Raw genomic sequence first — 22,515 nt, 5'->3', positions numbered from 1 at the left:
AACGAAGCAATAATACATTATTCACTTAACTATATATTCTGATTGATTGCAAATTAAACCAAAAGAATTTTTTTGTTCAATTAACAAAAAAAAATACAAGTAAAGTGTAAGTGGTCATTATTACTCACAGTCGTGCTTGACCTGCGCCAGGTTGACCGGCGAGAAGGGCGAGCGCGCGTGGTGCCTGGGACGGCGCAGATGGCGCGAGAGGCGGCGCGCCAGTCGCGTGAAGGGCGAGGCGCGCAGGTAGAAGGCGGCGCGCGTCTTCATGACGGGGCGCGCGCCCTCGCCGCCGCCGTGTGCCGTCGCCACGTGCCGCGCCAGGTGGGCGCGCAACTTGAACTCCTAACAACACACAATTCTTTATTTTAGTAAAATTCACTAAATTACTTATTACAATTACCACTCAAAACACCTAAATAGTGTAGGTAAATTTATATAATATGAACGCGTCAATTAAATTTAAATAGTCCGAAACCGACAAGGAGACGCCGATTTGCAAATATATTTCCATACATTTAATATATTTGCTGAATTTCCAATTTTTTTATCTCAAATACTTACCCTAAAGTCAGTCTATTCGCCAATAAAGCGGATGTCCAGTAGACATAGCCAATAAAAGTCATTAACCATGATGTAATGAATTACATGATGATGAGTTAATTGCTACCATGGTATAGCGAGTGGTGCATACCTTGGCACAGTTGAGCACTGTGCAGCGGTGCGGGCGGTGTGAGACGGAGAGCGCGGTCTCCTCGCCGTCGCCGCGCGGGCCCTTGGCAGCCTCCACCTCCGTCTCGCCGAACACACCCGCCGTCTGTCATAAACAATTATTATTCTATATTAAATTAACAACGGTATGTAGTGAACGGTTCTATTAATATTAGAATGATTCGAATTGATTGTAACAATTTCCATTCGGTATGCTGACGACCGAAGTTGCTTTGACGAATTTTTGCAACATTTCTTTTAGTAAAAATGCATGAAATAATATATATTCCAGTATTGTCAATCAGGGCGAGCATAGAGACGTTTTGATTTAAATTAACGATGGTTATCGATATTCACCTTGAGTCCTCCGTATTTCTTCCAATACTGCCAACACGAGCCGCACAATCTGTATTGTAAATGCTGCGGGCCCCATGAATACCACTGGTTTGAACTTGTTACTGCCAAATGATAACAGAATCGTCAATTACCATTTCAAAAGAGAAATTGCTAGAATTGCGTAAAATTGTTGCGAGTGCCGTCGCCCGTTCTTAAGTCCATTGTGAGGGCAAATTAGTCTAAACATTCATGGATATTAATATTAGTGAAACAATTGTAAGAATCAAGCCAGAAGTTTTTTTTAGTATAAATTTAACACTTCATCTCTATTAACACAGATTTTTTCTCATTTAAAGATAAATTTTCGGATGTTGGAAATAATTTTCTTAGAACTTTTAGCCTAGAAGCCAATGTGATAAATAAAAGTTGGCTTCGAAATGGATTTGCTAATTAGTGCTATGTGTCATATCCATACTATCATTAGTGGAATATCTGAAAATCTTACGCTTGCATGGACGAAACAATGAACGGATTTGTATGAAATTTGGTATGGACTATAAAGTCAGCTTGAACCCAAAGAAAGAGCATTGTTGTATGTTGTGCGTGACGATGAGCACATAACGACACGCAGAATGTTCTTATTAAATGACTACAACTCACGACGAGCTAGTCGCTCGTCTGATAAGTATCACAACTGCCCATAAACAATAACTACACAAGTGTAGTACTGTATCATGCTCATCACCTAGAGACAAATGTCTTTCATAATTTTTAGTAATTACGCTGTCTGCAATGTCCTTCAAACCGAAATACAACAGAGCATGCACACTACTGCTTAGTGATTACAGACTCTGCGGTGTACCCATTCTGATGCCCTATTGCATACGAATGTAAAAAACATTAGACGTTATGTCTCATAATGTTTTGGAGTTACTCTGACTACACATGGAATGATGATATGATGATGCGAATTGTTTGATTATAATAAATAATTAACTCCGCCACATGGCTAGCTAGCTTTTAGTGGTTCTGACCTTGACAGGAGGAGCAGAGTTGTGCGGTGGCGGTGCCGTTGGTGCCGCCGTTGAGCACGGCGCTGTTCTTGCCGCCGCTGTTGTTCGCGATCAACGCAGGATTCGGCTTGTTGCTGTAACAATCACCACGCACGTCACTCGCACGTTCATGTACATATTATACACACATATACTATGTTACGACTACGGATAAGCGTTGTGGCAATATAAAGAATGAAAAATTTACGTTTTAGCAACGTATATAGTGATATCTGCTATACTATATACATACGTCAGTTTCATAGACGCTTATTTGTACCATAAAAATTACAATAGCGATCAGACAGCAATGTAAAAATGAAAAAACGTGGTGAAGCGTACGCACGAGGTGCTAGTACACAGAGCACAGAGCATACAATACACCGATAAGTAACGTATTGTGTCGGTACAAACACTCACTAGTTGGGAATGTACACTTGTTTCAGCTTGGACTCCGCCTCGACCGCCTTCACGCGTTTCTGTTGCACGTAGCGGTCTGTAGTTTTCCACATGTAGTAGTACTCCACAAGATTCTTTAGCGTCTTCCATGGCAACTGGCGACAAATAATGTTGTTAGTCTTAATGTTAAGTGTCCAAGGATAAACCTACTTCACATTTATTAGCCTACACTTAATGTGAAATAGCAAAGTTGTATAGCCCATCTGTAGACGTATTTGTGTACAGCATGAGTAAAAGCCTGCTAGACCGGGGTAATAATAATGTCTTACAAAAACAGTCATATTACACCCTGTTGTTGCTTTTCATACGGTAATTGAGATATCCAATGAAGATATCCATGAGAAGTCCAAAAAACTATCACCCCTAGCCTGAATGGCCAGTACAGTATTCTCTAACATATCGAAACGAGCATTTTTATTTAATTAAAAATTTTGATAAATACAATCACGGAAGAGCACTCACAAAGTCCTGCCGTATGTCAGCAAAGTCCTTGCCGTACTTGTCGAGCGCCTCCTCGAACAGGTTGGCCTCGGAGGCGGACCACTCCTCCATCTCGTCGCGGCACAGCACCGGCCCGGACGCTGGCACCAGCGACGACAGCGCCGCCTCTATGCTGTACCCGGACTTGTGTAGCGTGTCCATCGCGTGGAACTACAAGTTAAACAACAAAATGTTTTTAATTATAATCACAATCAGCAATATAAAGTCAGTAAGACCTTCCACAATTATTTCTTGACTGACTCGTTAGAAGCTGCGTCCTTTTATCATTCACAATCCTTATCCTTATCACGAAAAATATTCCTCTCGCAGCAATGTGCTGTGACGATCACTACGACTGACCAGAACACTACTTTTTTTTGCTTTGAATGCAGCCGCATTCCATTTTGTCGTTTCATCGACCCATTGCCACACTAACGACCGTTTTAAATAATTATCCCAATATTTATCCTCGATCCTATCCAGATATTAATTAAAACTACTCAATTGTTAGCACGTCAAAAAACACACTGTTCTGATTGGTCCATTTTCGCGATAGATCAAAAAAGCGATCGGGATCGTTTATTAAACCGTCTGTAAAAGGCACACGTTGCGTGCGATACTGACGAGTGTGATGTCCCGGCTGGCGGCGGCGGCGGACATGTGCAGGCTGGGCTGCTTCACGCTCGACGAGCAGTCCAGCGCGCGCGCGAACGTGCCCACGGAGCGCGACACCACCAGGAACTGGTCGATCTGCCGGTCCGTCAGCCCGTGCTCCGGCGTCCACACCAGCGTCTCCAGCTCCTCGCCGCTGCGACCGTCCTCCTCGCCTACGAACACAGCAACACAGAATTACTTTAACGCATTCACATCATTTATTATTACTACTTGCTTTGTGGGCAGGGGGTCATCCGAGGCAACAGGGTCTATGGAGAGCGTCATTAGCTCTGGGTGGAACGTCATCATGGACGTATTGTTTTTGGCAACGAAAATACACTTGGGACTTTTCGCCAAGAACAGCTGTACAGTTAAGGCCGGTCTTGTGTTACAAAGCAATTGGATTTTAATTAACACTTGTCTAAAGAATTATCAACTTCCAAGTTTATAACAAAGTAATAAAAGAACACATAACAAATTATGCTTTTTCCACACCAAAAGAGATAGTAATGGCGTAAAAACATTCAATACCTAATTTATTGTTTGCGCAAAATATTTAAGAAAAATAAATGACAGCCACATATCACTGTTACTAACTACATCTTTAACATACATTATAGTAACCTGAAATACTTATTAGCATCAAATCCACATACACATTAAAAACTATCAATATCCACGTTACAGCCAAAATCTATCCAGGTCACTTATTGAAAATTTACAATATTTAATGTGACGAAAACCCATCTGAATAAACAGCGTCACGTGACCGACTATCGCGTAGACAACTATGTTAATTACAATTATCTAAGTGCCGATACAATAACATACGAACTGTGTCATTGAAACCATAAATTATGGCTACAATACATAAAAAATCGAACTCGCTTTATGTCAAGTAATTGCCTTTCATAGCGGCGTAGCATCAAATAACGTGTCATTAGAGTAAATTAATTGTGAAGAAAAAATTACATATTGTAATCAAAGTACTGTCTGATTGTTACCTTTGATATATTCATAGAGACGTTAAATTAAAAATCATTACTATATTATAAATGTAGTGTTCATTCTACAGCCTTAAAATTGTATTATTTGTTGCTATCATGTCATTTTTTGTAATTACTTTATCAGTAACCACACATACATAACGCATTTATCCCCGAAGTGGTATGCAGAGGCGCAACCAGGGCACCCATTTTTCGTCAAATGTGTTCCGTCCCATGATGTGATAGGGGGCGAGCCCATCGCCATATCGGGCACAATTTCCAGACTCCGGGCTGATACTGAGCAGAAAACCCAAATTTTACTTTACCCGACTCGGGACTCGAACCCAGGACCTCAGAGCACTATCGTTCCGAGCATGCAGTACAACTACGCCACCGAGGCTGTCAGTTTATCAGTAGCCTTTATAGTTTTCACATTAAATTAGAATGTTGAATTAACTCAGTATATTGTATAGATGTATACATTTAAAAAATAAACATACCTTCTTTTAATAAATTAGTTACTTCAGTCTGATATCTACTTCCAACTCTGATTTCTCCCTTATCTGCTAATAAAGTCTTTTGTGAAGGATCAAATACTAAACAATAAAAAAATGCGTCCTGAAACAAAAGAAAATAGGTTTCGTTAGTATTTTGACATAAATACATATCGTGTGGTTAATAAGTCGATGGATCTTGATAATCCTGAAGCTAAGTTTGAGACTAGCAAGTTCTTGCAGCAATAAATTGAACACGATCTTCTAGACGCGTTTACACTCTCAGCAATAATTCTATACACACGACTACTCTACATGCGACTCAAAGAAATTTTTGCAAGCTTCTAAATTCATAGAAGCTAGTTCAGCGTGATTGCCACCACATGGTAAAAATGCTTTTCAGAAGTTATCTTTTGCAGCTTTCCAAGTTTCGTTACTAATATAAAGTCAAAACCGCACTTTATATAAATGCGTAAGTTTATGACATTTCTAAATGTTTGTAACTGCTCTGTGTGTGTACACGAGTGACGTCACTGGTGTGTTAAGTTTCCTAATGCGGATTATATACAACCATGCCTGAACTTATGATAATAGTAGGTGGGGCTTTACGTAATCGTTTGTCCTGTACCGGCGGTTATGTGCTCGAGCCGAGGCTTACGGTTATGTTAGTAATATTAATTAGTTTTGAGACTTTTACACCTAAATTTAGACCACTCCATGTATATTGCTTGGATTTATGTCTGTCTGGCTGTTTACATCTATTATAATGATTATGTGGAAGTCAGAGAATGTCACAAACCAACTCCATGCATTCTCAGGTTAGCCATTTACGTCATACTTTATAAACCGGTTCAAAACAAAACGCAACTTCATAAAATTTGGCATGTATAATAAGTATGTGTAATATATTTTCCAAACACTCAAATTCAATGAGAAGTATCAATTGTTTTAAATCATCAAAAGTATTTTTTTATTATTACGTTAATTGGGCAAAAATTAGGGATGTGTTTATACCGCCACCAAGTTCTACTGGAAAAAATTATATCTATAGGTATAATATCTATACTAATATATAAAACTGAAGAGTTCGTTTGTTTGTTTGAACGCGCTAATGATACGAGTAGAAACTACTAAACTAATTTTGATTTTTTTTACAGTAATAGGAAGCTACATTATTCCTGAGCGCTACACTACGTTTTATACCGGAAAAACTGTTTTCACGCGGGCAGAGCCGTACGCAAAAGCTAGTATATTGATATTCACGTGTCCCATTCGTCCGGTACATACTCACATCCTTATTGAGATAGCTGAGCAGCGACTCTGTCTCGTTGAGTAGCGTGACGGTGCACTTGCCGCGGATGTGCGTGGCCGGCAACGTCTCCATGTGCCGCGAAAGGAACAGCTCGCGGTGTTTAGCTTGGTGCCGCTGCTTTGGCGCCAGGCCGTCTGTGCCTGGCAGATCGCTAGATTCCTCCTCCATCGCCGCTGGAAACGGAAAAACATTCCATTATCATAACGCTCGTGGTAGGATATGTTTTGATTCCGCTCGGACAGCGACCACCGTACACGAGGTGTTAAAACCCGCCATAGTGGCCCACGTATGTGTGTCGCGTCCAGGGATCGGACTGTGTATATCCGGTTCCAACAGTGGCATATTTTTGTCGAATGTCGAGGGGTAATCATCTCTCTTCAGTCGACATTTTATTGGACACCACTCCATTTACCATCAGATGCAGTGTATTTTGCTATGCACGCAAAGAAAAAAAAAACAAAAATAAACGTAATGTTTGATCAATCTTCGAAAATGATTATTTTATTTATATGAATTGAATCAAGGGATGATTTTCAGGAAGCTCGTATAATGGTAAGCACTACGTATATAAACAGATGTATACGCCCAGCAAAGAAATTATTAGAACGAAAGTACTAACATGGTATCATAGGTTGAAGATTTGAAGTTCAAGAAACCTTCGTAATTTCCCTGACTTTAACGTAATACGACCTGTTTGACGTCAGATTTGGCCAAAGCGGTGATACCTGATGTTAAGTTTGCAAATAGATCTACCACCTAACAATGATCATCTTGGAATAGATCTAACGTATCACAATATCACCATTTATGATTTATCAAAACGTTAAACTTATGACTTTTTTTGGGACTTGGGGTCAATCAGTGGAGTTTCTAGTTGCCAATGTTACAGCGTGTCTGGTATTTAAAACAGGCGATACTCTATATTTTAGTGACTCTTATTTTGACTCTTAAGTAGAACCACGTTTTTATGTCAACATCGATTCGGTTAGATTCCATACTGATCAGTTAATATTCTTAATACATTATAACTAATATCTTTCAATAAACGTATAAAAGATTGGTACATTCTTACTGGGTAATTAAAGAGGATGTCAAGAAGATATAGCTATAATTCCAGGAACATTACTCAGCACGATGACGTACGCAGTCATGATGTTATAACTAGCTAGGGCACGCGAAGCTGTCCGCGAGCAAATTGTGGAAATTGACCTCTTTAGGAATAGACATCTTCAGAAGAAAATATTTTTTTTACAATAACTAAACTGAAGTATGTTTCTGATTGTTACAATTAAGCAAAAGAAAAAGATAACCGTTTACTAGGCATTCGAGACATTTCTAGATAATCCAGATGTATATTCAATAACAATGATAACGAAGAGACAATAACTATGCAATATCCATACGTCCGATAGTCGTACGTAGACAGATTGGACGATAAAGATTTTGATATATTTAATAGCTTTAAGTAATTTATCACGTAAATTGTTTCGGTAATACTTGTAAATTAAAAAGAAGAATATTAATTTCTCGTTGACTTGCTTCTACTGTTTGCAAATCACGATTTACATTGACATACAAATCTAGAAAAATGAATTTTATAGCGAAACTACAAGAATACATTATGCTACCTATAAAGAAACAATAACATAACTAATGGACGCTAATTCAAAGACAATGTCAACAGTACCGGTTATTATTCTCGGCAATTATTTTAATACATACATTGTTGCATAAATTGTCGGAGAAAAAACTCAACACATCAGGCGACTGCGCGACGATTCCTTTTGTGAAATAAACTTATTTAAAAATAAATGAAAAAAAAAAAAGTAAGCGACGGCGATAAATTATTCATGGCAAATGGTCAGTGGCCATTTGAACAGTTGGCCGTAAACAAGCTCGGTAGTTAGCAGTCGGCGATCCGCGTGCTCCGTACCTGAGCCTTAATTGCAATCAACGTTACAGTTTCGCAACACATCATCTTCTGTATTTATTAACGCGCCAGCAAATGGTCGCCACTTTGTACGTATTCGTTTTGTATTGTCAGCGACGCACGCGACTAAATTTACGTTAACATTTTTTTTTACTAGTTGTGCTGTGACAAATAATACAATTTAAATCGACTACATATATAATTATTTGTGCTTTTAGATAGTGTGGCACCCAACTACCTAGACGGAGTCTCGTATACAATAACCCCATCTACTACCAAGTTATAAAATGAATCAATAATTATAATAAATTATCCATCCATTACCTGTACTTCAGAATTTATTGCAACAAAAATCACGGCCAAGATCAGCACATAGCAAAAGTCCCGATTTATTTAGTAACATCGTCAAGTCAAACTTGGCCCGCACACTTGCAAGTTGTTGAATGTGCTAGAGTTCTCACTGGACGTACTGTTGCCTCAACATGATTCACTGGTGCATTGAGAGAGTGGCGAGCATTCAACAGGCACGCGTGTTGCGTAACAACGGAAACATGGTCACCTTGCGTTGTACACTGCACAACCCTTCTGTGGACCAAAGATGTCTGCTCCGTTGACAACACCGGTTACCATTTACGTTGTTTATTGTGAATGGAATTTCAGAATGACGTACTGGGACGTTTCTCATAGATACTGACAGTTCGTTTGGGTTTGTGTGACTGTATATTTCTGCCGACAAGCGGATCACCACATTGCACACATCAATGCAAGTCCTTTCGTTTTCAGAGGACATCACAGTCAGGGTAAGTATACCGAGACTTTAAGTTATAGACCAGTGGCGAAGGTTTACCGAAACTTTTAGGTACTAATAAATGCGGTTTGCAAATCCTTCTAATCATAATTAGATTTTAGATAAATTATGACAGGGAATCCGGCGGCACGAATCTGGTTACATGGACGCTTCGCCACTGTCATAGATTCAGAATGAAGAGCTTGGTCGGCCGATTGGCCAGTACAGTCCATCCATTTTGGAACCCTCCACATAAAAGTAACCGCTAAGTATTGACACGATAGCTCTTAAATTTCTTTAGCCGTTTTGCAAAAATGATTCATAAAACTTGGTTTAATTTATTCTAATCAATGGGATTGTAAACTCCGATTTGATAGGTAATAAAATTAACGTTCCACTAACTTTAGCCCGCGACTTTGTTACCCTCGACTTATTAATTAAGACCAATTTATTACGGTAGTTAGCGAACGAGATGTAGTAATTTGGACAGGTATTACTAAGACTGTAAACTTAATCTCAGGCACGATATCAGTTCAATTTTGTGGTGATGAGAATGTGATTAAACTAAAATCAACTTCCTTATAGATATTTATTTAGCATATCAATTGATTATGAACTGTAATAAATCAATAATCATTATCGATTTAGAAAGCTTAGAGCGGAAGCTTACACCGGCAGAAGCAAAACACATGAAGATATTTTTATATAACGCAAAATCTTAATAATTATAAAAATTTAAAAACTTGTAGCTTATACTTGAGATATTTTACGAAATCCAATCGAATCTTTTCCGAAACTTTTCCGGGACTTTCAAGCGGTCAAGAGCCGTAAGCAAAATCTAGTTTATAAATACAATTCCTACCAAAAAGAGCCGTTATGTATTACGAAAGCAGAGTTTTAGTATTTTTCAACCACCCCGTACCTCGTGTCAGCCAAAGTAAAGTTTTATTCCCCGCTCCTATGCTTACGTAAGCGAAATTATAATGTTTGAAAATCTGTTTAAATTTCTTAATTTTTATTTATGTATATACAAAAAAAATTTATTAAATATTATCGACATAATGACTGTTTAGATCTCTCCTCTCTTTTGCCCACGAAATACTTAAACGGCCACGAATGTTTAAAAACCGATATCATATTTAGGGAAGGCCATAAGCAAAATATCTACCAGTTTTTAATTAGTTTTATTCAATCTTTGTCCTATTCACCCCGGTTTACAGTGTACTATTTGTTTACATTTCCCTTACTGCAGTACAGGGTTGTAGCACGTATCAGCGTGGTGTCGCGTCCGCCGCTTCCACTTCGAGCGAGCAGATGTTGCGAAACACAACCCACGTCAGCCTTATGATTTTTATGTTCCGATGTACCGACAGACATTGCGACATGCTTTGCACACCTATCGCTCGGCTGTACTGACATTTTGTGGCTTCGTAGATTTTTTGAAAACTTGTTTTTCCTTGACTCACTGCGAGTATCAACGATTTTTTTAAGTTGATTGCAAAAGACAAGAAAAATATTTATGTAACAAGTGCAAAAAAAAACATCAAACGAAAACGTTTTGAAGGTGTTGAAAGTTCTATTGCCTTCTTTGCAAAGGAAAAATAATAACTCCAATTTTGATAACTTAATTAATTGTGAGTATAAAACAAAAAAAAATATCTGGCTTACATGTAGGAATAATTAAGCACAACCGGGGTTTCTTGGCGAGCATCGTTGCAATTTAACCAGCTGCGATATAGACATTAAAAATAATATGAAAAACCCATCACAAGAACTCGCATCACGCGGTTTGATATTTTCTTGGTAGGCGGGCAAAGCTATCAACATTATGTTTTTTGTAACATTAACCCATCATTACTGAACGTTATACGTATAATTATTTGTGCTTACACGTCTTATCCCATGATATATATCTAGCCTATCAGCATATCGGGCACAGTTTCCAAAATGGGCATACTAATGTCCCCAATTTTTTTTTCCCAACCCCTGGGTCCTTATTCTCTGCCACACGTTATTTTGACAGTGCGTAATAAGTACGCAACGCACCGTGTCACGTTTAAAACAGAAATTGGAATACAGAATATCATTCCACGCTAATTTCACGAAGATGTCGTAACGGCCGCGTCACGAGTACATACTGTCATAGACAATAAGGCACACGAAGTATCTTCAGGGAAGATTGATAACGTTAAAATTAGTTACAACTAGAAATTTAAAATATAATATCTGTTTCAAATCCAAGCTAATCGTTACTACAGTAATTCACATGAAATGGTGAGCTACGACTAGTATACCTAGTTAAACTCACAAGAAAACGTTACTTGATTATTGTTATTCATCAATAAAGTGCTTATTTTGGGCATCTCGACAGCCTTGATCGCCGTGGCGAATTACTTTATATGGCTTCGTTACAAACACCTGTCGGGGGAGTAAATACGTTTACAAGTATTAATGTTGTTATTAAATTTAAATATTATAGGCCTTGTTTTATCGTTGAATGGGTGCAGATCTATCGTATTGGTGATGCCGATTGGGTGGGTACGCCAATTTTTCTGCCGTGAAGTATTTTGCAAGTTACTTTGTGTTAAATTGTAATGACAGTTTGATAAGCGTTGTATTCAATACCTTCTTTTGTATTTTTAACGCACTATAAAAATAAAATAAAAATTCTCCTTCATTTACATTATTCATCAATTTAGTAAACACAGTCGTGAAATGTAAAGAATGGTAACTAATAAATAACATTATCTAAATTATTCTTAGGAATAGACAAAACGGTCCAATGAACCTAACTACCCCAGACAGAATTGTATTAACACGAAACATTCGCATCGCCCACACGCATCCCTCTATATTACAAAATGCGAATCGGGAATTATTATTACCACGTTTCCAGTGAAATATTTAAGTCAAATGAAATAGTTATTGTTGCATTGTGAAGTCACATGGGGTGCGGAAGAGTGTGTAAACAACGGCAGGGGACGGTGCCGGAGAGCCGGTGACATCGCGACCCCTGCGGTGCGCGACCGCCTGTTGTAATTCGCAATGTGATCTGCCTGCTGACACTCTACGGTGATAAGCTCGCGTATTAGTCACCTAGCAGTTATCACTTATCACCTATGTTTTTACATTGACCACATTCAATCGGTTGATTTCATTCATACAGAGTTCCATATTTGTGGTTTACACAAACTGAATGGTGGTTTTTTACAACACGCAATAGTCATTGATATCGCAACAATGTCATTTATTAGCATCTTTTTAGGAACTTTGAAAACGCGCGTTTCATCTAGATGTTTGTGATCACACTAGTAACCTTAACCACGCATATGAGGAATTGTGAATGCGTCGGAGACCGGAAAGTAACTTTGAAGGAGACAAGAATGTACGTTATCCCAGGTGGACACGGCCCGTTCATTATGTAGTCAAAATTGATTACAGTAAGGCTCTACATTTTTTTCGCTGGGGAATTTAAAATCTGGGCATCTGGAGATATCGCTTTAAGCGTCGAAGTTACCGGTAAGCTGTTCGATTGAAATTCGAAACCGTCTCTGAGATGCACGACGGAGTGGTTAGTTGGCCTCGCTATTAGGAAAGCCGAGTCATCATTATCATCAGCCCTGTATTATATACTGTCCCACTGTTGGGCACGGGCTTCCTCTATTACTGAGAGGGATTAGGCCTTAGTCCACCACGCTGGCCTAGTGCGAATTCGTAGACTTCACACACCCTCGAAATTCCTACTGAGAACTTCTCAGCTGTGCAGGTTTCCACACGGTGTTTTCCTTCACCGTTAAAGCAAGCGATAATTCACAAAGAATACACACATAATTTTTTACAAAAGTCTGAGACGTGTGCCCTTGGGATTTGAACCTGCGGACATTTGTCTCGGCAGTCCGTTCTACAACCAACTAGGCTATCGCCGCTATTATAGGAAAGCCGAGTGCGTGCATCCAATTTGTGCTCAACATGAGTGTTAAACAATATACTATTATGCGGTGGACAATCCTTGTTGAATCAGTGCTTCTTAGCCTTCTAGCATGTATCAAGAGAGCCACTGTGGGGCTTTAGTCTTCCAACTTAAATGGTACTTCAGCGATCAAATTAATTGTACCCTGACTTCCTCAAAGTAATGAGGAAATAAAAAACGGTAGACTGCTCCAAAAAAATGTACGATTTTAAACGATTTATCATAGACTGAGAATATCTTCCAGCCAAAGAGGTCTATGCGAGTACATAAAAGATACCTACAAATTTTAAGACTGAGGACCTGTTTCACAACTTCTGACTAAATGTGCTACTCGTCACATAAACGTATAATCCGACCAAAGACGAAAGGCACACTTTGATATTTGCTCCCATATAAATGACGATAAAAATGAGAACTACACAAGTGTGTCAAATAAAATTCACTTGAAACTTGTGAAATAAGGCCTAACTGTCCTGTGCATTTACTATAATCCTGTTTAGCTTTAAAAAAATATATAATTATCTCCACATATCGATCTCCCCAAATACTATTTCATTAAATAAATAACTCTTCTTGATATGAAACAGTTTTAACAGAATCCGGCGGGAAAGCGTTACAATCCCCGGCCGGGCGAAAACATTTTTACGAGTATTTGTCTCGAATTCGGTTGTTGTAAGACTGCGTCTTTGTACCCACTCCCGTTCTGTTGCTAGTGATGTGGTTTTTGTAACGAGGGAGATGATGTACTATACCGTTGTGTTTCTTTTTGCTTTTTAAACTGTGCAAACTTATGGGCTGACATGTACCAATAAGAACTTTTCACGTAATACAATTTTCGTAATCTTTTAAACGCGATGTAGTCACAATAAAAGAACGATATTATAATTTTATAATTTTCCGTAAGAATTATTAGCACAAATATATTTCGTACATTTTTCCTCAAACTCGTTACTATTAAATATTCAAGTATCTGATGTGTACATTTTGTTACATATTTATTTCGACTACGCTGAGATACATCAACCATACTAACATGCAGATTAGGTCGTTACCAAACTTACCATATAGAGTCGGTTAAATAGATTTTATTAGCATAGCATTCTGTTTCACGTATGGAAAACGTATGGGACCAAGCAGACGTATTGGCGAGTTAATTATCACTTAGTTGCATATTGTGCATAGGATCATGCACAATAATTATGTACGAGAATTATGTTTAATGACATGCAGTGATGAACAGTGTTCATTTAGTTGTGTGTGCCTTTAGAACATTACATTACGGTAATTATAATTGGAATAGTATATAGCATCAATCTGTGTAAAGATTTTCTAGAATTTCATGTAGAATTATATACATGAATTGACTAATCTAGATACGTCACAATTTTTTATATTTTTATGTGGACTCTACCTAAGCATGTAATATCACATCTTAGGTTAGAGCAATATTATTATCCATTACAATTACAGCATTAAAATCAAAGGACCAAACGGAAAAAATTCAAAGCAAAGAGAAGGATTTAATCCATTAGCTGGTTAGATTAAAAGTGGCGACAGGCAAATATTGAAAATGGTATTGTTTGATTTTTTGTAACGAGCAGTCGGGCAGAGCTTTGCCACCGATTAACTCAATGTTTGGATGAATGACCATAATTCGGTGTATATATTCTCGATGATGCATTTTTTTTATATATGATAAGCCATTTTTAGAACATTAGATGATAAAGCATCGTAAAGCAAACGTCTGACAAAGTAGCTCCTGCGAGCTCTCTGCCTTTTTCTAAGTTATCACACATGTATAGTTTTTTACTTGGGATTTTCTAATCTATAATCTACTCATTGCCCGAAAATAAATATTACATTGTGAGAGTTTATATAGAAACAATTTCTTTGCGTGTGTGCGATACCACATTATTCGTTTATAATGGAGCGTTTATTATTCAAATTAATGTAGTCGTAATTCTGGGAATATGTCTAAAGTTACAGTGATTTAGAAGATTGTGTTAAACTCGTTGAAATACTTATATATATTTTAGTATTAATAACGTATACTTTAATCTGCTACTAATGTTAAAACAACCAAGTTATCGACAGTGACGGCTATCGACAAATAGACAACACTAGAGTTACGCGGCGACTGCGGGCCCCGCCATTTACCGCGAAAATGGCCTGGCCCGGGGGCGCCGCCGAATCGTGGGGGATTTACTTTATGATAATTATTTCGATTGCTATCGCGGGGCAAGGAGCCTCGGCGCTCTCGCTCGGCATTCGAACCGATCTCGAAGCGACGACGATACCCGACGTTTTTACAACCGCCGCGCCTTACGCTCGAGTCTTGATCGTCAACGGTGGGCAATTTGCGTCGTGATTGGCTAAAATTAGAAAGCAATCTAAAGTCTTCAATTAATCGGTGCTTAGTGGGTTCTGCTTCTATTAATACTGGGATGTTCTAATCAAGTATTCGACCTCATGAGCTAAAAGGACCGACACCCTGTGTCGCTAATTTCAAACTTACATTTTTATTGGTTTATGGTAACTGTTTATCTGTATTTATAGAGTGCAGGGTCGTAGATTTTATGCATTTTGCAGTATCATTCCTAGAACTTAATGGAATGCGGAATGACTGCTGTTGACATGCGAGGCACATGAATACAAAACAGTTATCATAGGCTCGGTCATCAGAGGAAACGCTTACCATTTTTAACGATCTTGCACTATTTTATTAGTCTACCAGTAGATTACATAATGTCATAGACCGTAATCTTAACAAAATAAAAAACTGTAATTAAAAGAGCCTTTGATAATTGTTTTATTATTGGAAAACGAATATTTTTTTTATTAATTACAGTATACTACAGGTTTATATATTGTACATAATATGAATAGGTGTGTTGTATGAAGAATATATAATGATAAACAAAAAATGTAGTTTCTACCAAGCTAGAGGAATCCAAGCAGCCAGGACTTCACATATAAGAAATGATGAAATTTCAAACCGTGATTTCTTTTGGTGTCCTTAAATGTTGACAAGGCACCCACGATGAATACAGTGGCTGTTCATGGACCTCGGTGATCACTTACCACCAATGCATTGTTTCGGACGAGTTTGCTTCGTTTGTTTGGTGTATAATAAGGCGAGGGTTTCTTACCTGGGGAACGCCAATATGTTTCTGTAACAGAAAGACGGCACACAGTGAGCGCATTGTCGAAGTGAATCCGGATGGAACGTGAAGTAGATAGTTACTAGGTACGCGCCATGGGTTTATCAACGGCATTATCTAATCTCGCTACTATGGTGGCATTTTACTAAAATATTGTGGTTACAAAAACGTTTACAGCGGAATAATGTCACCGTGGCGTCTAGTGTTTGTTATAACAATATTAGCAGATATGAATTGATTTGTGACTCGTGGCGGTGGTCTATGGTGACCAAACATTTTTCATTTCATATATTTACAGCTTATATTTATATGTTATTTAAACAGCGAAGGTAATGCTAGTTGCTGTACGTATATGAGCGAGCTTGTAGGAGCTTTGTGGCCCTTACACCGCGTGCCTTGTCTACTGAGGTGGACACAACTTGTTCAGCAATTTAATATCACGGGATTATGGATACACACGCGTCACTACGCAACTAATTAAAGCGTAGGCAAAGAGAAAATGGCAATCTGCGGAGTCCTCCTCCCCGTTAGTGGAGGGGGGGGGGGTGTCGGTTACGTGTGCCCCCTTGGGGTGGTCGGGTGTATGGTTTTTCTGCTCGGGCATCCTTTGCTTACTTATTGATCCAGTCAAATGTGTGGAGGTGGCGCGGTGGGTGGCACGCCCGGCCCCGCGCCCCCCTCCGAAGGGGGTACGTCCAAATAAATCTGCCCGCCCGCGAAACACCGCAGTGACAACAGCGGCGGCCGGCAAGATGCGGTCGCACTCTGTCCATATTGCTATTCAGCCGCAGGGTGCCCGCTGACCTCGCCGGAAAGCCGAGGCGGCGCGCCACTCGCGGCTGGCACGTAAAAAATCACCCGAGTGCCATTTTAATTGGAATCATTTCCATCGGAAAGCAACGTCGGCGGGCGCGACCTTAGAAACAGGCATGCGCGCGACCGTTGAGGGTACCTAAAAACCGCGACGCCTTTGCTCTCTTCATAAGGGTCAATGACGTTTCGTTACCCGACAACAGACACACACTGTGTAAATAATTAGTTTTGGTCTACGTTTGACTTCAAAATCATATACCTATATTCTTAACTCAGCGCGATGTAACAATATCAAGCTTCGTAGTGAGTACGGCATATTAATTAAATGATTGGAAAAATAAATCATTATTTACAGTCATCGAGAAAGTGATATAGGCTAAAACTTGATAATGAAAGTTGATTATTTGCCAACGCTGAGAAGTGAGTAGGTACCTACATAGCGTTGTAGTGACCTTTCAATATTGCGCTCCTTTATCTTTGTAGGTCACAGGATGAAACGAGTACTTAGTATAGCACAATAGTTTTAAATCAACAAACAATAGAACATAGAAATTCATACAAACGGGCGATATTAATTTTGCACATAACCAACTGATCGGTCGATATATTTAATAGTTCTTACGAGTACAAATAAGTCTATGGGTTGTGGCAAATAGTTATTAACCGTCACAGTCTGCCTTCAAGGTCTAATGTCGTTATAAAAAGTGTAGACAAAATGATATACTTAGTACCTTTTCCTGAGTTTGAATTTAATTAATGCTATTACTAAAGGACATAGAGAAAATAAAGCTCTTAAATAAAAGGTAATTAAGGGATCAACAAAAGTATGGCTGCATACTAAAGCTAGCTCTAATGATTTTTAAAATTTGCACGCATCACAATGAACTCTAACTTCCCTTTATTTCAGTATCATACTTTATCAATCCTGTCATTTCAACTCTCGCCAATGTGTCGAAACGCTCAAATGCTAAATGCTATTCCAAAAATATGCATTCATATATTAATACGTGAAGAAATAACTTTGCATCCCTTTTCAAACACAGATTTGGTATGATTAAAGTTCTTATAGAGAAATGCAAATATTTTTTTTTACAAATATATTAAATTGGAATGGACACCGCTGATATATAATATTATATATGTATAGTCAAAAACGCGTCTTTAAAAAACTATCTTAGGCTAAAACTAGTGCTCACACGGCGGCGACGGGTTTTTTTATTGTAAATATTTTAAGCGGAGCAAGTGCGTGAGACGGTTCATTTGAATATGTTTCATGAATTTTAAGACATAGATGTACCGTTACACGAGACCGTCACCAATTTCCACGTAATCAAGTTGCGGTCGTGTTTATGTAGAGCACAATGATATTTTAAAAACAGATTTCTTAAAAATGCTTTTCGTTCAAGTTTTATGTGTATGGGTGCCAAAATCAGAAATTTAATAGTTTCTTCCTTAAGTCCAACAAATTCGAATCACAAGACAAAATTCTGATTCGATTAATAATGTATTCAAAATTCTTAATGGTAAGGTCTGTATTATTTTATACATATTATGTATAATCTATTTCTACTTCAGTATCGCGCTGACTAAGAATTAATACCATCATTATTTTTTTTGGATAATTTTAGGTTTTGGTTCTTGTATACTTAATTTAGCCCATTTAGGCAAAGCTATCATTATTATCGCTCAGCCTCTTTATTTGCTAAATATTTATTTAAACACCTTCAATTTATTTCTTTATTTGTCAATCATTTATTTTTCTACGGTGTAAATTAAACTATTTTGAGTTAGATAGTACTGGTTCCTAATGCACGATCTATCTGATTAAAGACGGTAAATGCCCATATAACACAATGTACAGACAAAGAATTTAAATGTGTTATTACAGATCCTGTGTACAAAGGTTCATTAGCTCCCGTTCGTCTGTAAGCAAAAATCGATCGCGACGAAAAGTGGGTGATGCCGATTGAGATTTGTCTCGGTGTTGTTTTGCTAGATAAATATATTTAAGTCTGGCGAAGGTGCGTGACCTATTCGCGTCAAATGTTTCTTGTTATATTTTTCACCTTATTAAAACTATGCACATAAGTATATATTAAATGAATATCGTGAAATAAAAACGTGATATTTGAATGGTTTCGTACGGTAAATAAGGGATTGGTACACACACCCTCAAAATTCCTATAGAGAACTTCTTAGGTCCTCACGATGTTTTCCTTCAGCGTTAAGGCAAGCGATAATTCAGAAAGAATACACACATATTTTTTTTTAGAAAAGTCAGTGCTGTGTGCCCTTGGGTTTTGAACCGGCGGACATTCGTCTCGACAATCCGTTCCACAACCGATTTGACAATTATTGCCAGACATAATAATATTGTCTTATGTTACGTCTAACAGTATTATACAAAATCCTAACAAAGCATTAATAAGTTTTAAGTCGTAAGTATATACTACAATGCACGTTCTTTTCCCGAAATATGCAACCCCGAAATATTTTAAGTTATCTAAACACTTATATTGATGCAGGCATTGAACATACGGGCCCACCATTCCCAGCCGCTGAGTCACGGAGATAGTCAATCAAACATAGACAAATGCAAGCAGCAAAAGCTTTAACAATAGTATCTCTGTATTTGGCCTTGAACTAACCAATATTTACAATCAATAAGTTTTTGTGGCTTGATTAATATTAACAATGTTATTGTTGTTGTAACTTTAAAAGGTGTTTCATTGGTATGTAACCACCGCCGACGAGAGCTCTGCGTTCCCAGTCTTCTGCCTTAAAGAAACGACAAAGGAAGACGGCAAAATGATTGCGTTTCACATACAATTTGAATCACCTGCACTTTTCAGTCATCAAATTAACTTGCTTTGTTTCTTATCAAAACAAGGGACCGGACTCATTTCTGTTCTTTATTATTATCAAATATTTACGTTATATAAATTATAACACAGAAAGAATTATTTAAATCCGGTAAAAAATCAACAAGTTATAAGTCTTTAAATTTCGGTAGAAGGGGTAAGTAACAAGAAAAAGAGACGCAACCTGTCACGTCATCATCGGGCATTACGAGGCGTGCTAAAAGAAGATGAAGCGATATCCGTACTCCGCGCCCACTTCGGCATATAGTAATATTTGGAATATGAATTACTGACTCATTTTTAACCAATTTTAATGCAGATTTCGCAGGAGGGTTTCTTTCGTATTATTAACCATTACATATAGAATAATGTACAAAATCAAACACAGGACGGTCCCTATTGTGTGTAGGCTGGTGCCCTTTGGCATAACTGCGTCCATTTTTTAAAGCCAGATAAGTTCATAACTCTACCATACGTATTCTGGTATTGAAATTGCAGGAGATATCGATAATAAAAACAATAATTGTGAAATCTTGTTAATCTTTATTTGTAATGTCACATGTCAGTATTAAAACGCAATAACAGCGTTATTTCCAAATGTTATTGATTAAAAGAAGAACATTAATATAAGAGTTGAAATGTCAACGATAAGATATCAGAGTGTGGGATCTAATTGTAAACCACGTGAACGATTTGTATGAGCCAGCAACACTCCTTAATCTAAATAAACAGGGTCATTTTGACAGTTAATAAATGAAACCACATGCTCGTCTTTATCTCTGCTAATATTGTGCCAAAAATCATCCACGAATAACAAATATTTTTAGAAAAAAAACTAGAATTACTTTTTTTTTCGGTGAATGGTTAGACGCGGACACAGTTGCAAGCAACATTTTGTATTATTATAAAAAGGAAAAAAAAGGATGACATTATATCTGGAACTGTTGTCATTTCAAATTTAATTGAAAAATAGGAAGTAAGAATATATCCGATTCGTGCGAGCTTTTTCACGGGAAGACACGTAGAGCCGTGTACAAATGCTAGAGTTAAATAATTTTGCACTTTTCGAATATCATCAAAAGTAAGCTGGTCATCGTATTTAAAACAGAAATGAGATAAACATAGCACAAGGAACTGTGTTTCAAACATGTCAAAAATATTATCCAATATAATCACGTGATCTGAGAAACAATTCGAAAATGCTTTTATTCTCAAAATGAGTTATATTCTAGTAGAAATTTACGACGGCGTCATTAAAGAGTGCACTGATTGAATCGCTTACACTTTACGAGTGATCGTAAATCAATAAATTTCAAATACCCGTTGTAAACTTTTAAAAGTATTATGAAAAGTTTCGACCGCAAGAACTACTGTGCACGGCGTCAAAAACATTTCTGAGTTCACTTACAATTGGGTCCATTTTTTAATGAAGATATGATAGTCAATTATGTCACTCTCGAGAAAACGACGGGGGCGAAGTGAGAAGTTGTTGAGAGGCGGATTCTGTCGTCGCGCCAACGAAACTAAGCCAAGAAAGAAGGTTCATTTCCGTTTAATAGTTAGTAATGTTTTTAAACGATTCAATGTGAAATAACTCCTAAGTATGGATTATGTTAGTTTTGTTAATTTTCGTAACAGAGAACAGTATAAAAAACTCATTATAATACACGGAATTAATAGTTACAAAACTCCTTAACCGTCCAAAGCGTTCTAAAATTGTTAAAAATGATTTCGTTCTCCATTATTATTCATTATATGTAAATTCACGATTATAATTTACATGAAAAGTATGGTGTACATGTCTAGTCATTGTCTACGTTTAAAGTAATAATAATTTTACTCTAATACTAGAACGATTACCACTTAGGTAATTATTTAATTTGCAAAATATGTATATATATTATGGAGTAGGGACCTGTCTCGGTTATTCTCAAAATACAAAATGATCTCTACTGTCATAATATTTAGAGTCATTACTGTTTATATGAAAAAGCGTGTCTTGACTAAAAAAAATGTAATAAACGGGTATACACGGGTACACTCCTTACGCTTACTCCAACACCTCTTCACTCGCAGCGAAATTTTGCTCATCAAATGGACCGTGTTATAGAAATGATTAACAGCCGTTTTCAAAAAACGATCCCAATCTCAATCTTCAATCCGATTCCACAGTGAAGTCAAGTCACTCATAACCGTGTCAATAAATCTTTGTTCTTATTGGTCGAATTTTTCAGATAGATCGAAAAAGCGATTTGGATCGTTTATTGAAAATGGCGGTAAACCGATAAACTGATCAAAATTATAGTGTTAATCCTAAACCATCGAAAATGGTCCGTATTCTTTTAAACATAGACTCATTTATTGTAGCAATGTTTTACAATTCTGCACACACGCTCCAAATAAAATTTGACTAGACACATAACTAGTGAACAAGAACGTAATCTTTTTCTAACTTATCATTTTTAGCTAAAATAATATAAACAGTAGTGATAATAATATCAAATATTGG

General features: G+C 37.6%; 1 protein-coding gene across 1 annotated transcript in view; it reads right to left on the bottom strand.

The window, feature by feature from the left end:
* Nucleotides 1-22,515, bottom strand: part of LOC115448340 (metastasis-associated protein MTA3) — a gene marked incomplete at its 5' end in the record, with an annotated part of 68,909 nt that overhangs the window by 2,469 nt on the left and 43,925 nt on the right. The window contains 9 exon segments of the mRNA XM_037438153.1: nt 129-345; nt 695-817; nt 1,069-1,169; nt 2,082-2,194; nt 2,520-2,653; nt 3,021-3,209; nt 3,663-3,865; nt 5,179-5,296; nt 6,464-6,657. Coding sequence (XP_037294050.1) covers nt 129-345; nt 695-817; nt 1,069-1,169; nt 2,082-2,194; nt 2,520-2,653; nt 3,021-3,209; nt 3,663-3,865; nt 5,179-5,296; nt 6,464-6,657 — 1,392 coding nt within the window.

Source organism: Manduca sexta, chromosome 13 (assembly GCF_014839805.1).
Source record: "Manduca sexta isolate Smith_Timp_Sample1 chromosome 13, JHU_Msex_v1.0, whole genome shotgun sequence".
In the NCBI taxonomy this organism is placed as follows: domain Eukaryota; kingdom Metazoa; phylum Arthropoda; class Insecta; order Lepidoptera; family Sphingidae; genus Manduca; species Manduca sexta.
This window is presented reverse-complemented; position numbering and strand designations above follow the sequence as displayed.